Genomic DNA, 19,708 nt, shown 5'->3' on the forward strand with positions numbered 1-19,708 from the left:
TCGGATGCTTGTAAGTGTTTCTCTTTGGAAGCTGCGATGTAACGATCACTTTCATTTTTTGTAGAAAACTCGCACTATAATTGGCTTGTGGCGATCTTTCCTGTTCATGGGAACACGATGAGCCACTAGTATACTTTCAGGTTGTTGTTCATCCAGAGTGTTTAATATCGATCTCACTGTTTCAATTGTACTCTCATTTTCAATTTCGGGAATTCCACTAATTTCAAAGTTTGTGCATCTGGAATATTGCTGCATCTCCAATACCTTAGATTTCAGATGCATGCTCTGATTTAAGCATCTCGTTTTCGGATTTTATGGTCGAGTAATCGTGTTTCAAGGTTAAAATTTCAGTTTTTAGTTGTGTGATCGATTCAGTTAGGTCACTCACAATCTTGTTATGATACTCTAAATTCTTGGTATACACTGCTGGCCACCAAAATTGCAACACCAAGAAAGACAAGAGATATCGCAACAATATTTATTTTGTAGATAACATGTTGACCAAGCATCAAATGATTAAATTTATAGACTTCTGTGAAGTGTGGTTCCTGCCAAAATCAGTAGCCAGAGTAGCCGCCATTGTTGGAGATCACCGCTGCCACACGCCTCGGCATTGATTCAAAGAGACTTTGGATGTGTTCTTGGGGTACAGCAGACCAAGCAGCTTCCACGCGTTGGCAAAGTTGATCTGGTGTGGCAGCTGGGGATGTAATCTGGGTCAATCGTTGAGCAACCATGGACCACATGTTTTCTATCGGCGAAAGATCCGGAGAGCGAGCTGGCCAGGGAAGCAATTCAATCTGGCGATTGACGAAGAACCTTTGGACAATGCGTGCCACGTGTGGTCGCGCATTATCCTGTTGAAATATGGCTGTGGGCAAGCCCTGAAGGTAAGGAAGGACAACTGGCTCCAACACCTCGGAGATGTAGCGCTGGCTTTTTAAAGTACCGGCAATGCGTAGTAGAGGAGTGCGAGAGTGATATCCAATACCGCCCCATACCATAATACCCGGTGCAGGACCAGTGTGGCGGTGCATAACGCAGCTGTTCAGCATCCTCTCTCCACTGTGTCTCCAGACTCGAATCCGACCATCGTGGTGTTGCAGACAGAAGAGTGACTCGTCAGTAAAGACAATTTCATTCCATTGTGCCGTCCACATCCTTCTTTCATGGCACCATTGGCTGCAGAGACGTCTGTGGTTCTGCGTCAAGGGTAGACAAAGCAATGGACATCTTGCGGACAGACCACTCTGCTGTAAACAGCGTCGAATGGTACGCGCAGACACTGGATGATGCGGTACAGACTGAATGTGCTGTGCTATGGTCCGTGATGTGGCTGAGCGATCCGTCACTGCCATACGCACAATACGCCTGTCATCACGTGAAGTGGTGCACTGAGGTGGATGCGATCGAACACGTCGGTTCGTCGTACCCTCCTGCATCCAACGATCACATATCCGCATTACAATTGTTTGGTTTCGTCCAACACGACTACCGATTTCCCTGAAAGATAATCCACAATCTCGGTAGGCCACTATCCTTCCTCTGTCGAACTCGGATACTTGATCAAAAGATGATCGCTGTTTTCTACGAGGCATAATTGGTAGTTTTTTTTGAAAAAACCACAAGAAAAACACAATTGCTGTACTTCAAATCGTCGAAATCTCCAAGCCTTAAATAGCACTTTGAAGTGGCGCCACAGGCGCGCGTGATGTGTGTCTGCACTGAAATTCTAATCATTTGCATATCTCACCTCCGTTAATGCATGTTGTAAATTTCATATTATTTGCATGCTTCCTTCAGGGTGTTGCATTTACGGTGGCCAGCAGTGTATGTATTGAATTGGGTGGATATGAAGTCCTTTAGGCTGGAATTTTTGGAGAAGAGTCCAAACACTATCTGTTGTACTTCTCACTATATCATTGTTTTGAGACAAGGCTCCTGTGCACGATTCTTGTGAGCCATTATCCACTGTATCGCGGTTTGGCACTTTCATCATCAGAGTTTGTTGAACTCTGTTTGCTTGCGAAATGCATTTAATACGTTTAAATACAGTTTTGCGTTCTTTTGCCAGACGGAAGGTTCTCGTGATAAATCCACCACTGTAAAAATGATATGGTCGTTTGCAATTTCCAGTACATTGAATCAAATCCTCTAAGGCAATATTATCCCGTCACATCCATTGCAATTTTTACTGATTAACATTTATGTACTGACACTGAATTAACTAAATTGTTAGGAAATAACTGTGTATTTAAAAAAAATGGGTATTAAAAAGTTGTAATAAACAAAATGACAACTTAGACAAGCACAGCAAAAACATGATCAACACCAGCTGTTGCCACCCTAGTTAAAATTAGTATAGTTTAAGTTAAAAATAATTCAAGTCTAGTTTTTAATCACTATATTTAAATTTCTGAGAATTTCTAATAAATATTTTAAGTGACTCAGGAAAAGAAGTCATCTCAAAGTATGTTGAATCAAACTGAGATGATGATCAAGAGTGAACTCAAAAAGAAACTCATTTTGAATATGAAATGGGTAAATTCTAGTAAAAGAAGCGAGATCAAATGTTCAAAAATGCTTGAAACTGAAGAGAACAAAAGCACAACTTAGACGTTCATCAGTGGCAATAAAAAGAAAAACTACTTTTCTAATAAGTGTTTCAAGTCTCTCCTGTAGGGATTTTTTTTTTAAATTAGTGATCACTAAATTATTTCTGAAATCTGAAATACCATATGTTAAAAGCCTCTCATTTGTTGATATTGTAGAGAATGTAAAAATATAAATATCAAGAAGTCTCTCAAAATTTTTTTTATGATTTAAAAATTAAATAAAAATTATTTCTTCTAGAGGAAATCTCTATGTATTTTGTACTTTGTGGGGGGAACATCCCTTTCTTCTGAGCTGAGGTAACACTTTTTTGAAGTAAAAAGTAATCCAATGTATGCTGCTGCATATATTTTTATATAAAAACCGTATTTTATTTACAGCCAAAATTTTAAAAGGGCTACAAAACTGACAAATATTGCTATAAAAACAACATTTTTGCTGCTACGAAATTAATTTTTCCTGCTACAAAAATCAAATTTTCATTTTTCCACTCCTGACATTACTGGAAGTCAATAAAAAAAAAAACCATTCAGATAATATAAACCTCTGGGTGAGATGTATGAAAAGGGAAAAATATCAAATGCTGTTATTCAGATTGGGCTGTAGGTGTCTGCTAATTAGATTTTGTGTTAAGGAAATGGCCGTGGTGAGACAAAAATTATATATGTGGTAGCTAATGGCTCTATTTAGCATTAATCTAACCAAAAAAACACAAACTTCATGCAGGGTTCATAGGGGTCAGAGAAAACCTGGGAAGGTCAGGGAAAACATTTTTTACTAAAAAGAGTCAGGGAAATTGGATGGAAATGACCCGGGTCCCTCGATTGCCGGACGAGTGCTCTGACCACCGGGTTCGACTCCCGGTAGAGGCAGAGATGAGTTTTTTCCTTCCTTAAAAAATTAACATCTCAAATAATAAATATCTTCACAACATCCAGTCTTCTATATATCTTGTATTAACAAGTGGAGAGCGACATTCATGTCATATATATAGCCCTCTGGTGGCTCGTCGTCCATGAGCTTTTAGCTGATCGGTTTCACCGTCCATTGCACGGTTCCGTTCGGCATATATACGCTCTAGTGAAGGAAAATCTCTATCTCCTCTGTAGCTTAGTGGTCAGAGCACTCGTCCGGCAATCGAGGGACACGGGTTCGACTCCCGGTAGAGGCAGAGATGAGTTTTTTCCTTCCTTAAAAAATTAACATCTCAAATAATAAATATCTTCACAACATCCAGTCTTCTATATATCTTGTATTAACAAGTGGAGAGCGACATTCATGTCATATATATAGCCCTCTGGTGGCTCGTCGTCCATGAGCTTTTAGCTGATCGGTTTCACCGTCCATTGCACGGTTCCGTTCGGCATATATACGCTCTAGTGAAGGAAAATCTCTATCTCCTCTGTAGCTTAGTGGTCAGAGCACTCGTCCGGCAATCGAGGGACCCGGGTGCGACTCCCGGTAGAGGCAGAGATGAGTTTTTTCCTTCCTTAAAAAATTAACATCTCAAATAATAAATATCTTCACAACATCCAGTCTTCTATATATCTTGTATTAACAAGTGGAGAGCGACATTCATGTCATATATATAGCCCTCTGGTGGCTCGTCGTCCATGAGCTATTAGCTGATCGGTTTCACCGTCCATTGCACGGTTCCGTTCGGCATATATACGCTCTAGTGAAGGAAAATCTCTATCTCCTCTGTAGCTTAGTGGTCAGAGCACTCGTCCGGCAATCGAGGGACCCGGGTTCGACTCCCGGTAGAGGCAGAGATGAGTTTTTTCCTTCCTTAAAAAATTAACATCTCAAATAATAAATATCTTCACAACATCCAGTCTTCTATATATCTTGTATTAACAAGTGGAGAGCGACATTCATGTCATATATATAGCCCTCTGGTGGCTCGTCGTCCATGAGCTATTAGCTGATCGGTTTCACCGTCCATTGCACGGTTCCGTTCGGCATATATACGCTCTAGTGAAGGAAAATCTCTATCTCCTCTGTAGCTTAGTGGTCAGAGCACTCGTCCGGCAATCGAGGGACCCGGGTTCGACTCCCGGTAGAGGCAGAGATGAGTTTTTTCCTTCCTTAAAAAATTAACATCTCAAATAATAAATATCTTCACAACATCCAGTCTTCTATATATCTTGTATTAACAAGTGGAGAGCGACATTCATGTCATATATATAGCCCTCTGGTGGCTCGTCGTCCATGAGCTATTAGCTGATCGGTTTCACCGTCCATTGCACGGTTCCGTTCGGCATATATACGCTCTAGTGAAGGAAAATCTCTATCTCCTCTGTAGCTTAGTGGTCAGAGCACTCGTCCGGCAATCGAGGGACCCGGGTTCGACTCCCGGTAGAGGCAGAGATGAGTTTTTTCCTTCCTTAAAAAATTAACATCTCAAATAATAAATATCTTCACAACATCCAGTCTTCTATATATCTTGTATTAACAAGTGGAGAGCGACATTCATGTCATATATATAGCCCTCTGGTGGCTCGTCGTCCATGAGCTATTAGCTTATCGGTTTCACCGTCCATTGCACGGTTCCGTTCGGCATATATACGCTCTAGTGAAGGAAAATCTCTATCTCCTCTGTAGCTTAGTGGTCAGAGCACTCGTCCGGCAATCGAGGGACCCGGGTTCGACTCCCGGTAGAGGCAGAGATGAGTTTTTTCCTTCCTTAAAAAATTAACATCTCAAATAATAAATATCTTCACAACATCCAGTCTTCTATATATCTTGTATTAACAAGTGGAGAGCGACATTCATGTCATATATATAGCCCTCTGGTGGCTCGTCGTCCATGAGCTATTAGCTGATCGGTTTCACCGTCCATTGCACGGTTCCGTTCGGCATATATACGCTCTAGTGAAGGAAAATCTCTATCTCCTCTGTAGCTTAGTGGTCAGAGCACTCGTCCGGCAATCGAGGGACCCGGGTTCGACTCCCGGTAGAGGCAGAGATGAGTTTTTTCCTTCCTTAAAAAATTAACATCTCAAATAATAAATATCTTCACAACATCCAGTCTTCTATATATCTTGTATTTAAATTATATTATTCAGTATTTTGTTTCTCACCATTAGGATCCAACAAAATCTGAAATACAATTGATTTCCTTTTTAAAAAAGTATTTCATTAATATGTGTTTATTATTTAAATTATATTATTCAGTATTTTGTTTCTCACCATTAGGATCCAACAAAATCTGAAATACAATTGAGTGTGACGTCTGGTGGTCTTGTGGTATTCCAGAATAATGTTAAAGTTAATACTTTCTCCTGGTATGTTTCTCTGGAATTGTATTCTAATTTATTTTTTTGTGCACTAACCTGTAATTTAATTTTTTTACATTAGTTAATAACCCAAAATTTTAAATTTTCAGATCTGTTACCTGAGCTGTTAGATGAGTTAGATCTGACTGTTCCTGTTAAGGGTATATATTCTCTAAGGCAGTGGTTCCCAACGTTATTTAGGCCATGCCCCACCAAAGCATTTCTGAAATTCTGATGCTGGCACCCTCTCCCTTCCCATCAGGGCATAAATATAAATTTTGTCAGGAGGGGTATCTCCCCTCTTCCAGAGAAACATCATAGTCCCACTGTAAAAGTTTGGTTTGTTTGGTAAAATTTTTTTTCGCTTTGCATCCTAAAAATTTTGCAACCCAGTGGGCTTTGTCTCTACACTAGTTTGGTCTCCCCCCTCCCCTCCGTTACTTGTACTTTTTTCTACTTGAAACTCCTGTTTACATTGAGGGAGCCAAAAATGATCATTTACTATACTCAAAGCCGTATTCACTGACACAGTTTAAACTACAATCGCAAGTTAAAGGATCAGCGATCAACACGGATTGGTTGAAATCCTCAATTTAACCAATCCGTTTTGATCTTCAATCCTTTCACCTGCGACTGCAGTATAAACTGTGTTGGTGAATACGGCCGTTGGCTACTACTACTAAACCACACATGCCTCTTATCCCCATTTCTCTGCAGAACTTCTACGGAGTTTATACAATGCTCAAAAAGTCGTTAATTTTTTCCTCCTTTTAAGGTTTTTGAAACTCCTTAAAATCCTTCCAGCTGTTTCTAAAAAAAGTCATTATTTTTTGCCCACCCTGGAATACTTCCTACTAAGGTTGATGCTGAAAAAGGTCCTTGAAAAAAGGGGGAGTAAAAGAAGCATCTGGAGTAAGATTTCCAGGCCACCCTGTAGCAGATGGAAACAGCTCTGCCAAAGACCAGTGCATCTAAGAGGTAACAACACCTGATTGTTCTGACTCCAGGGGCTGGATTCTCCCCTTGTCCTTAGAAAACGCTCGCTCAGCACTTGTCCTTAACTTAAGGAGCTGCTCAACAGAGAGCTTCAAGGAGAATTCCCTGAGATGCATTCTCCCCTTCTCCTTAACCATTATCCTTAGGATCACGTGACTGGTTGCGGAGAAAAAACGGGTCTTTCGGTTCGTTCAGTTCGGTTCTTCGGCTCAGCTCATCGTTTGACCAATCAACGTAAAGCAAAAATTTTACAACTACTACTATATGTATCGAAAATCAATGTTTCTTCTACATTAGTGGCAACAATTGCTTTATTTACATTAATTTCGCGCGCATTTTTCCCCTCCGTAATTTTTATTTTTTTACATTGGCATTTGCTTTTATACGTATTAATTTTTAGGTTCCATTTGAATAAGTAGTTTCAGAGTTTTTTCATTATATATCTTATATATAATTTTAAGGAAAAAACTAATCTATGTATATATTTTTTATTCCCATCAAATTGTAGCCAGCTTATCCCTTTAACCCTTGCGGGTGAGATACTTAGCAAACATTCGTTTTCAAAAATTTCCCGGTCTTAAATGATTACGTAACAAAAAAATTAAATATCCACGAAAGTGACTAAATTTTTAGATTCAATTTTTTTGTATAGAAATTTTTTTACTATATAGATTGTTAGTTTTACTTGGATTTTTTTTAAAACTCAATGTTGAGTTTTATCTATGGTATAAAAATCTTAGAGGAAGTATGAGGAAATTAATAAGGGTATATATCCTCTTAGATAAAAACCCAAGGGAACGACACCTAAATTATATTCATTAAAAAAATATAACGCATGCTGCATATCACAACCACTTAGAGGTTGACACAGCAGTTATGTTCAATCATCGGAGTGGGATGTTGAACATTTTCCAAGTCTATGAATTTAATGTCAATGTTAAAGCCATTTGGATTTATGTCTCATATTCCTAAACAAATGCTACATACAATTAGAGCCCTTGCAATATCAGCGGGTCAGTTGGAAAAACTATATTCTCAAGGGAAATGTATGTAGATTTCTTAGGTGGGATACCCACTTTGTACTGTAACATAAAAAGCAAGTTATCAACAGATGTATGTAATTACATCTGTTATAATGTATTTACACTCAAGTTATTAGAATAAGGTTATTTAGAACTGTTCATTTTGTTTTTTCAGCTGCATCTAATAAAAAAATAAATTGTAACTATAATTTGGATATATTAACTTTATATGTTATTCCATCCAGTTGTTAAAAATACATGTGAATTTCCTATGCAACTGATTCTTGCGTCAAATTCACTGCAATAAAGCAACATCCATAGATTTTTTTCGAATTAAAAATTGTAATCACAAAACAGAAAACACCAATTTACTACTCATGAATAAATTTATTAGACACTTGTATACAGTATCATCAAAAGCATTTCACATGCACATATATGATCGTGCTACGTATGAATATGCATGATGATCAAATTCCAAGTCAGCACTGAAAGGTCATTTCATTCAGCATTTTCACCTGAAATGGAGGAAGTGGGTAAGTCAATAAATTAATGAATATTGGAAGCTTTGTGTGTGTGTCATAAAAATGAAGGTTCAACTTACTTGAGAAATTCATGGATTAAATCCATCTGCACACTTCATGAGCATTGAGTTCTACGTCGTTAACAGAAAAATGTAATTTCTTCCTTTTTATAACTCCTCACTTCAGCAAACCTAAAAACATTTTAAATAGTTACAAATAATATTTCAATGTATCCATAGTGATGGAACACTACTAACAACCATACATGCACTTCACACACATTCCTCTCATATTTTCCTTCTGCGTACTTTCCAGAAATTGTTCATTTGTTGATTGGTTCGAAAAATTTTACAAATTTGCTCACTTGTGTGTTTCAATAACTTTTTTTTCAATGTTCATTCAACAATTGATTATGTGTCAACGATTCTCTCACATCTTTGGGTAGGGTGGATGATTTCTCAAACTTTTTGAGCAGGAGATGTTTGGGAAAGCTAGACCAAACTCACTTTAAATGAGAAAGAGCAAGTTTTTGCTTATTTTGGACAATTGCATTGCTCATTCAGAGATAAAATATCTTCAATCCAAATATGATTTCTCTGCCTAATTAAAGATGCCTATTCACAATAATTATAAACAGGGACATACATAAACAGTTTTTAAAAATCATTGAAGGTGAGAAAATGGAAACCTTGCTAACTTGACACCTACTTAAGTGGGCAATTTTCTCGATCCTATGAGAGTGTTGAGTTATCAAGGTCCCACTTATATTACTGCACCACATATACACATTTCTCTAAGGAATTTAACATGACTAGCATGTGTTGGAAAGTGGATAAATAGTTTCTGTAAGGTTTCCCCCTATCGGGAAGGAGCATGATGGGATTAGAAAGCATGGGTAGGGGAGAAAGGCCCTCAACAGTGAAGAGAAAAGAAGCTTGATGTGTTTTGGGCGGTTAGATAGTGGCTCCTGTGGACTCAGGAGGTAGTTTCAAAGGCTCCCTGTAAGCGAGGAGGACGTGTGAATATTATAATGTTTATTGTTGAAAATTATGATTAAACCAATTAATATATATAAAAGTGGCAGTGATTATGATTGTGGCAGTCAGTCATTGAAATCGAACCCGACAGTTTCCTTCCTTAACACAAAACTAACATTCCTAAATTGGAATGCATTGGCCATGTTCAGAAGATGGTTGGTGCACGTTTGAGTTAACTGAAGAAAACCACGAAAGGACTGAGTGGTAAAGGTAAATTAACCGATAAACTACAAAATTACTATGGTATTGCTGTTCGTAGCAATGTGGGAAATTTAAAAAATATGCAGTTACAGCGTCTATGGTGGTCGAGTGGTCATAGTGACGAACTCGTATCATGAGCACCCGGGTTCGAACCCCACCATTGCCAGAGTGGTGGATGGCTGAAGTTGGTTTCTTGTGGCTCCTAACTTTGAGGTGCAAATGTGAGCCAATCTCCCCATTAAAAAGTCTCGCCACAGAGAGCAACAGGCCTACAACGATACAATTACTTAATCATTTCACTTCAATTATAGTTAGAAAAACTAGGGGCAGATAGCAGCACTAAGCATAAACACCGAAACAAACTCCACATCAGCTTTCACTACACGTACATTTCAACATGTACCAGTTCTTCATAATATCCACAAAGGAATATGGACGAGGTGCATGTGTGGTTTATTAGTAGTCTGCAGTTACAGCTGTATTTTTTCATTGTTGATCCAGTCATAAAGAGCATGAGTGGACATTACTCCTGCTGGCCTCTCTAATGACAGCATAAATGTAATAAAGCCAACATACATGAGTCCTTGTGCACAATCCCTGTTTCAAAGTGCTTGCATGGTATGCTGCAGAACAATAGTGTGATTTGGACAATTTTGCCTCTAAGGGCACTTTTGCAGTTCTGCGTTTTAATTCTGGCTATGTAGGCATATTGTCTGTACTTGAAATCTAGGAATCCTAGTTGATGAACTAGCGTCTATTTACTCTGGGTTGGGCGATGCGAGTGTAACATGTTCGAGATATCATACAACACTGGCAAAAAATGACAAAGAAAAAAAAGGCAGAAAGTCAAAATTAGAGATATTTGAAGCAAAGGAAGTTCTGTCATACAAATGTGGAGAATTCTGAATGTTAGGAGTGTATGTGGAACTTTTTTTTAATGCATTTTCTGAGAAACTGATTTACATCATTCTTGTCTGCTGCAAACCTGATGCCTACAAAACTTTACAAGATATAAATTTTTTCCAGGGGTTCTGTACAGCTGTGAGTATGCAATGAACTAGGATCTAAGCAATATCTTTGAAACTTTTTGATTTACATGATTTTAAATTTAAAATATTGAGTTTTTTTAAATAAAGTTTTTTTCACGTAAACAACCATATCTCAAAATTTCTTCATTTTTTTATATTTCAAAACTTTTAGTTCATTGAACAGAACAATATTATAGCAACATACTGTGTGAAGAACAAGTTGATATAAGTAGTAGTAGTATTTCACGATGTTTTGCATAAATACTGAAATTATACTAATTTTAGACGTATAATTACTCTAGGCAATATACATTTTTTTTTTCAAAATATTAATGAAAAAACATTTTCTTATGTTTACATATGTTAAAAAACATGTCTTAGTTTTATTCCACATTCAAATTAAAAACACAAGCATTTCATCCAAAACGTTTATGAAACAGTACCTCACATGTAGTCAGTCGCCTTAATGCATGCTTCTCAAATAAAATACACATTATTTCAAGAACTAAATTACACTTAACTTTATAATGCTATTTCCTATGTGAGTTCAATGTTACAAAATTATAAATGGTCAGATACAGAAAAATTTCAAACAAAATGTAGAGAAAAATTAGACTTACCTTTATAGAAATTTGCCAAAATCATACAAGATCTGCCTGTCATTTCCTTTAGAATACACCAGACTCTCCATACTCTGTAGTACAAAATATTAACATTAATACCACTAAAACTGAAGTTTCACTCATAAAAATTAATTACTTATGCAATACATTAATAAAGTGCTTAATAAGCTACGTTATATATGCAACCATTAAAAAAATTCAAAATCATGATACATATAGAACCTGCAGCAATTAAGGAAAGTATGCGAATTAAATATAGAATTTGGCGCTTATTTTGCATTTAATTAAAAAATAAATTTTTAACAAAATATATAGTGGGGTCTGACTGGGTGGCATGTAGTTTTTTTAGGATGCATTACATTTTTATGCAAGAATTTTTAAGCGCTTTTGCACATAACGAGTGTGTGTATCACGTTTGCATGTCAACTTCTACATCCAAAATATACGATTGACATTTTCATAATAGGGTTTAGAGAGCCTTGAACTGTGTTTCCAGTCATTAAGACGGCCCGAAAATGAGCATTGATGAGCATAAGACAAACATAAGATGCAGCATTATCGGTAGGCCAAACATAATATATTACTACAATACATGCTATTCCTATTTATGAAGGGAATTTATTTACGAATATATCTCTTACACACACACATAGACATAGATCATCTTGCGATCAGCACATATTTTATGACGAGGTCAGTCAGTAGGATTTTTCTCCCAAAAATTTCGACTAATTTAATGTATATTAACATGCAAAGTGAGTGATATGTCATGACTAAAAATATTACGAAAAATAAAAAACATTCGGTTTCATCACGTTAACTTACCCTTCCGCTTCAACAGCATGTCTTGTCATCTCGGCTGCAACTCCTCACATAGCCTCCTTACCAGGGGCGTAGCCAGAAATTTCGTTCGGGGGGGGGGACCACTTTCATTTCGGGAGGGGACCAAAGTGACAGAACAATGGATTTGGCCATCTTTTTTCCTTTTTTCTGTCATTTTCTCACATTTCGGGGGGGGGGACCAGACCCCCAAGTCCCCCCCCCCCTCGCTACGCCCTTGCTCCTTACTGTATTTTTCGTTAACCTAAATTCCTTGCATCATCTTAAATGCATATATCAAGCATTAATAGCATCGAAAAACACGAAAACAATTGTTTGAATGTGAATATATCTTCTATTAGAGCACGCATTGCCGCCGCCATTACGGGAAATGTAGTTGTCCTCAAGCTTAAGGAGAGCGTCTCCTCACTCCTCCACTAGCGCCATCTTTGTCCTTGAGTAAGGAAGTAAAGCTTTCCTTATTTAAAGAAAAGCGAGCGGAGAATAGGGAATTTTTTCTCCTTTCCTTTATTAAGGACAAACAGAGGGCTTAAGGAGAAAAACCTCGCTAAGGACAAGGGGAGAATCCAGCCCCAGTGGTCTCACCCTGCTTCTAATATGCTGCGAAAAACAACAAAAGATAGTTGTTCTGTCAAAGAAATTGACAATGAAATTAAAATAAAAAAGGAGTTAGTTAAATTCTAAATACCATTCCTGCTAGAAAATAGTGCTACTACCAGAAGGGGGGGGAGACTCTGTGCTGCACTGCCCCCCAAAATGAACATCCTTCCCTAATAGTGTATTTTCGTGTTTTTGCGCCAAATAGCAATTGTTCGTCATATATATATATATATATATATACACACACACACACATACATATATACCCCCCCCCCACTTCTCTTCACAACATATCTTCTTTATTTCATCCCACTTCATCAGCGTGCTACGGAAAGAGACGTGTGAAAGCATCAGCTTACTGAAGAAGCAAATTTTAATAAAAATAATGATAAAGCAACAAAAAACAAATGAGATTCGTCAAGCACCCCCAGAAACTGGGGGCCCAGATTTAATTCGCTGAATTTTAGTGGGGCCCACACTGGATATATCTTGGCCTACCGATGTGTTGCAAATTTTACAATGTTAAACAACAAAAATCAATGAGATACATCCAGGGGCCCCGCATTAGAACCTATCAACATTCCCATGGAGAACTGACTTGGAAGCTTGTTGGATACACCCCTGTAAGGGGCCACGAATTTTTTTTTTTTTTTTTCAATTTTGCAACGAATAAAAATCCAGGGCCCCACATCCAGTAGCGGGAACACAAAACGCAGATTTTTAGTGGGGAATCCAGACTGGATTTATCTCGGTCTTCCGCTGTTGCAAATTGTATAATGTTAAAAAACAAAAAGAATCAGATTCATCCAGAGCCCCAAAATGAAACCTGTGAACATGGGGGCCCCCGACTTGGAAGCTTGTCGGTCATCCCCCACTGCGAGTGCCATGAAAAATTTTCATTTGTATTCGTTTTACCAACGAATAAAATCCAGGGCCCCCTACCAATTACCTGGGACACCAATTCGCATACTGTTAGTGGGGCCCCAGACTGTCTTTATCTCGGGCATCCGCTGTTGCAAATTCTACAACAGGAAATAATGAGATTCATCCAGGGCCCCCCAAAATGAAACTTGTAAACATTGGGCCTCCGACTTGGAAGCTTGTCGGTCATCCCCCGCTGCAATTGCCATGAAATATTTTCATTTGTATTTGTTTTACCAACGAATAAAATCCAGGGCCTCAACCAATTACCCAGGACACCAATTCGCATACTTTTAGTGGGGCCCCAGACTGGCTTGATCTCGGGCATCCGCTGTTGCAAATTCTACAACAGAAAAGAATGAGATCCATCCAGGGCCCGACTTGGAAGCTTGTCGGTCATCCCCCGGTGCGAATGCCATGAAAAATATTCGTTTTACCAACGAATAAAATCCAGGACCACCCATGCAATTTCCCGTGACCGAATTCACAAATTTTTTGGAGCCCCTAGACTGGATATATCTTGTGCTTCCGGTATCACAAATTTTTCAACGTTAAAGCAGCAAGAAAACAATGAGATCCATCAGGGGCCCCTGGAATGAAAACTTTTAACTTTCCCATGAAGGTATACGTCCAATCCCCCCCGTGTACCCCGACCCTGTGTGTTGGGAGCACTGTTGTTATATGTATATTATACATATACATACCTCTCGGCATGACCCCCCCTCCACCCACAAGGGCAGGACTGACAGGACCAGAACGATTCTTATCACTTTTTGATTTTTCACACTATAAATTAACCACAGAGGGGCCCTGAAAAGCTGGTTTGGGGGCTCGCCATCTAAATTCCAGCCTAAGGGCCCTGCTGTAGGATATGGGAGCCTCTCGGTACATGCACATAACATGGTCCCGATGGGTCAAATGGGTCCCAATATGTGCTAGAGTTACATGAATACTTGACCCAAAATCGTAACCGACTTCCGTAACACAAAAACGTAACAGATTTCCGTCACTCAAAAACTTCACCCACTTCCGCCACTCGGTTGCTTAGCAACAGGCCCTTTTCGAGTTTGTGATTTTATATTATAGAGTAGATATATATATATATATATATAATATATTTTTTTTGTACTTGGAAACTTTTTGAAGTACATTTTATAACTGCCTTGTATGTATCAGTGTCTGATGAAGCGCTCAGTGTGTCAGGCTGAACGTTCAGAGAAGAGTGCCAAAAAATGTTTGCCTATGCTGCAAAACAATTCTTTCTTAGAGAGCCTGTTTTATTCCCCACTTCCTCATAGCTTCCATAGTATCACTTAGAATTGTCCGAATAAATAATTTTAAAGAGTAATTTCACACTCCTCTCCAAAATTTTAAGGAGTAGTTTCCCAGAGGGGTATTAAATTCTGATACAATTAACACATTTAAAAAGAAATATGATGAACATGTGTTGAAGTAAATCGAGAAGCTATGCATACTTAGAATAAGACAACCATAAGTATCTTTTATGGGCATTGTATAATATTTTATCATGTAAGTTTTGAGTTTTTATAACTACATTTTTAATTGGGTTGCTGTATTTTAGAAATATGTGACATCCATATTTGTGTTATGTGCATCTTTTTCTCAGACACCTCATTGGGCATTTTGCCTGTTATGGCCTTGTATTTGTATTTTTGAAAAAAACAACAACAGTGTTTTATTATGAAAAACAGAAAAAATAGAAAAAAAATTGCATGAAATTTTAGAGTATTTTCGCTTCTCTACAAAATTCAGAAGAGTAAAATTGAATTTTTTGGTGCATATTGGGGAACAGTGGTTGTGCTCTATATCATGACCTTGGAAAATGGAAATCTCTGTGTAAGGTTCAGGAGAAAAGAGGTTGGAAAAAGGCCGAGGAGAAACAGGAGTCGTGAGAGAGACAGAAACGAGAACGAGTTGAGACATTCGAAAAAGAGAAGTAGTGTAAAAGTTTGTACCGAAGAGACAGGATGGTTTCGTTGGAGGTGTTGGATAATAATGTTGTTTTCTTCTTTTGGGAGTCTAAAATCCAGTTATTTCGTCCTGAAATCGTAGTGGAGGTACAGCCGAGGACCTATGACCGAGAAGTCGGGGGAAAGTTTACTGGCGCAGTCAACAGGATGAGGTCGTGGCTTCAATGACTCAAGATTGTGAGCTGAATTTGAAGAAGAGTGTCCTAGCGACGGTGGAACCACCCCGGTTTGTATAGAAGGATAGTAGCAGCGTTGACCACCCACGTTGTTTTTTTCGTGAAGTCAACCCGACAACCGGTGCTGAGTGGGGCAATCCTGCCCAGGGAAAAAGGAGCAAGTGTTGTACGGCGGTATCGAGACGATAAATAAAGATGGCGTATTTGGCAAGAGGGAACAAGAAGGATCTGGAGACCATGGCCGCCAACTTGGGGGTAGAAGTCCGACCAGAGTTCAACTTAATGCAACTAGTGAGTACCATACAGGAAAGTGAACTGTACAACGAAGCTACGTGCAGAGAGATGCTGAAAACGATCATAGGCAATAGGAAAGAGAGAGAAGAGATGGAGGAGAGGCGTAGAGAAAAGTAGAGGGAACATGATCTCGAAAGACTGAGGATCGAGACAGGAGCCAGAAGAGAGGAGAATAATCAAGCTGGGCGCTGCAGAACCCCCAGCCGGGATTTCCAGAACATGATGCAAAAGTTCAGGATGGAAGTAGACATAAGTCTGTACCTGGTGCTGTTTGAGCGGGAAGCTCGTCGCGCGGCCCTGGCACGGGAAGATTGGTTAGCTGAGCTCTTGGGACTTCTTCCCTACAAGATGAACCAGTTAATTGCCCGCGAACCGGAAGAGCAAGTACAGGATTCTAACCAAGTTAAAGAATTATTATTGCGGAGATTCAAACTCACCCCAGAGAAGTTCCGACAGATGTTTTCTTTGCACCACAAGAATCAAGAGGGTACTTGGAGAGACTTCTACCGCGAACTGTGTACCTATTTTCATGGATGGACGGCGGCTTTGGGGGGTCATGACGTTTGAGCAACTAAGAGATTTAATCATCACCGATCAAGTGAAAAAACGCGTCCCAGCAGAATTTAAAGAACACTATCTGGACGAATGGAGTTATATGGTGTCTCCAAGTGAGCTATTGGAGAAACTAGATAGGTTTGATGATGTGAAGAGGACTCTGAGGACACCTTCCCCTAGTGACAGAACGAGAACCCCAAGACCTGTTCATCAAAATCCGAGATGGAAAGCCAGCAGAAACCAGAGGCTTCAGGGTGAGTCCTGCCCACCTAAGGCGACGATGGGTTCGAATTCCAGAGAGAAAGCTGCAGTCACTTGTTATGCATGTGGAGCAGAAGGCCATATAGCAAGGTTTTGTACTGCAAGAGGCCAGCAGGAGTCGAGTTGGGCCCAGGTAAACTCTGTCCAGACAGAAGAGGGGGGACACGATTGAAGAAACCACAGTCCTAACAGCACATATCACGGTGCCGGCAGCTGGTGTTGGTGCAGACATTGACACACCGCAGACCGTGAGTTTGAAATGTGGTCAGAAGACAATAAGAGGCGTAGTCGATTCCGGGACCCAGATCTCAGTCGTTAGATCTGATTTGGTTGAGATCGACGACAGTGAAGGCGAGGGGAGAATAAGGATCAAGTCCACATTTGGCAAAAGTGAGATAGCCCCTCTGACAATATGTATGATGAAGATCAGCGACGGCAAACACTGGTACGTGCCCATTACTTGCGCAGTGTCGAGTCGCTTGATAAATGAAATGTTAATATGTCCGATGGCATACGACGCACTCTTGGGAAATGTACTAGTTCTAAGTCCAATCAATGAGCCAAGCCGTAAGGATGGCGTGTGTACTTTATCTGCCGATAACAAACAGAAAGCCAGCAACAGCAATAACAACGATTTTTGCATACCTAACGAAGAACTTGAAGAGAGGATCATATCCCAAGTCGAGAGCTACTTCACCGAATTCAACATTATGAAGAACAACTTCCTGCTGAAACAAATCCGGAGAAACAAGGAGGGCTACATCTGCCTGAGGTTTGTCTCATCTTTCAGGAAGATCAAGACCCTGACCAAGGACTGGAGGGTCGTCCGGTACTGTCTCAGGAACTCGAACAAATTCCAAGTCAGAGGAGGAGGCACTAAAGTGCGCCGGATTGTGCCCGTACTGGCTTGCGAGACCAGATGTGCTGAAATGATCCCGGTCTGCAACATGCCGTCTGAGGAAATAACACCCGAGTCAGTGTCGCAGTTTATATCAGAACACGGAGAAGTCGTCGACGTGGCAGTTGTCGATCAAAGATCCAAGATACCAGATGTCTGTACGAGGCGCTGTCCCTACGTCAACGGGAACATGGTGAAGAAGACGCACGCCCTCGTCAAGTGCAAGACCAATCGGACGCGTCTGCATCCAAGGGAAAGGCCTCACAGCTCAAGGAGATGAACTCGAAACGATACGACGATGGTCATGCTGTCAACAGGAGGAGATGAGATCGGCACCGAACCGGTTCACAGCTAGGCAGGAAACGTCCAAGTAATCGGACTGGTGATTGTTTTCGTGTCCATTTGCCAAAGGAATCAACAGAGCTACGAACCGGCAGTCGAAGACCTAGAAAACCAGAAGCCGACCGGCTAAATCTTCAATCGCCAACAACGGTGTACCCAGGAATCAGGGCAGGGAAAGGTCATCCTTCTCTTGTGCCGGTGATAACCACCACCCCATGAACTCTTGGATGAACAACCGTTATTTGCCATTCAAGGGTGGTATGGCCGCCGCCAAAGTAGCTGCTGCTGCACGGTACAACGCTCGCCTACCTGATATCCTCATGCATTGGCCTGGGGGACCCAAAAGGGTGATACGCAAGGTAATGCCGATGCCCTGTCGCGGTAGCCGTGAGAAACCGAGTTACGCTCTTGAAGCATCATCATCATTTAAAAATGATGGATGTGTTTTTCGATGATGGAGCGTGTAAGGTTCAGGAGAAAAGAGGTTGGAAAAAGGCCGAGGAGAAACAGGAGTCATGAGAGAGAGAGAAACGAGAACGAGTTGAGATATTCGAAAAAGAGAAGTAGTGTAAAAGTTTGTACCGAAGAGACAGGATGGTTTCATTGGAGGTGTTGGATAATAAATTAAATGAAGTGTTGTTTTCTTCTTTTGGGAGTCTAGAATCCAGTTATTTCATCCTGAAATCGTAGTGGAGGTACAGCCGAGGACCTACGACCGAGAAGAAGTCGGGGGAAAGTTTACTCTCTGATTTAAAGTAGTTTGACTACTACAAACAGGCATACGCAGGGGGCCCATGTCCCCCGCCCCACAAGCCAACCAAAAATTAGGGAAAATTGATATTTCGGTGAAAAAATAAAAGTATTGAAAGAAGATACCCTTTTTATGCTATATTAAAACAGATTTCTGTTAAAATAAATATTTTTTGAAGGGTAATATATATAACTCAGAATTTCTCTGGAAAAAAATATTTTTGTGCCCCTTCCAAATATCAATACTATGTATTCCCCTTATTTTAGTACAGTACTATATTGGGGAAAAACACATTTGCATGCTGATCATGTTTGCTTTTCACGCTTTGCAAGCACTACAAAAATATATTTTTCATTTGTGTGTGAACAAAATTTTTAATCCAAAAATATGTAATTTTTATTTATTCATCGCAACTTCACCCAAGAATGGCTTTTTTAGAGCAATTATGCCAAACCGAAAATCCATACAATCTCTCCTTGAAAGAATTGCTGGAAGTCCAGAAAAATTAACAAAATTAGAGAGAAAGACAGACTTAATTTTTTTCAATTGTTTTTTTGGATTTTCTTGGCATGTTCCTGTACTCTCTTGGGGTAACCACAGCTGTAGGCTTGTATGGTTGAATCTACTAAATTTATTTACAAGAAGGTAACATAAATTTACATCGTTAGTTGGGGAAAATCCTGCCGATACAAAACCACACTCTGCGTGGATGACATCTCAACTGCAACTTCATTTGAACAACTCTCGAACACTACTCG

At 39.6% G+C, this 19,708-nt stretch overlaps 1 protein-coding gene across 2 annotated transcripts in view; it reads left to right on the forward strand.

Annotated features, from left to right (window-relative positions):
• Positions 1-19,708, forward strand: part of Ptpmeg (protein tyrosine phosphatase Meg) — a 595,691-nt gene that overhangs the window by 167,232 nt on the left and 408,751 nt on the right. For both annotated transcript variants that reach the window (XM_089247192.1, XM_089247198.1), the window contains one exon: positions 5,812-5,900. In XM_089247192.1, coding sequence (XP_089103318.1) covers positions 5,812-5,900 — 89 coding nt within the window. The remainder of the gene's footprint in view (positions 1-5,811; positions 5,901-19,708) is intronic.

Source organism: Pholcus phalangioides, unplaced genomic scaffold, assembly GCF_987345545.1.
Source record: "Pholcus phalangioides strain wild (caught in Gottingen) unplaced genomic scaffold, Ppha-v1.0 ptg000003l_1, whole genome shotgun sequence".
Classification (NCBI taxonomy): Eukaryota; Metazoa; Arthropoda; class Arachnida; order Araneae; family Pholcidae; genus Pholcus; species Pholcus phalangioides.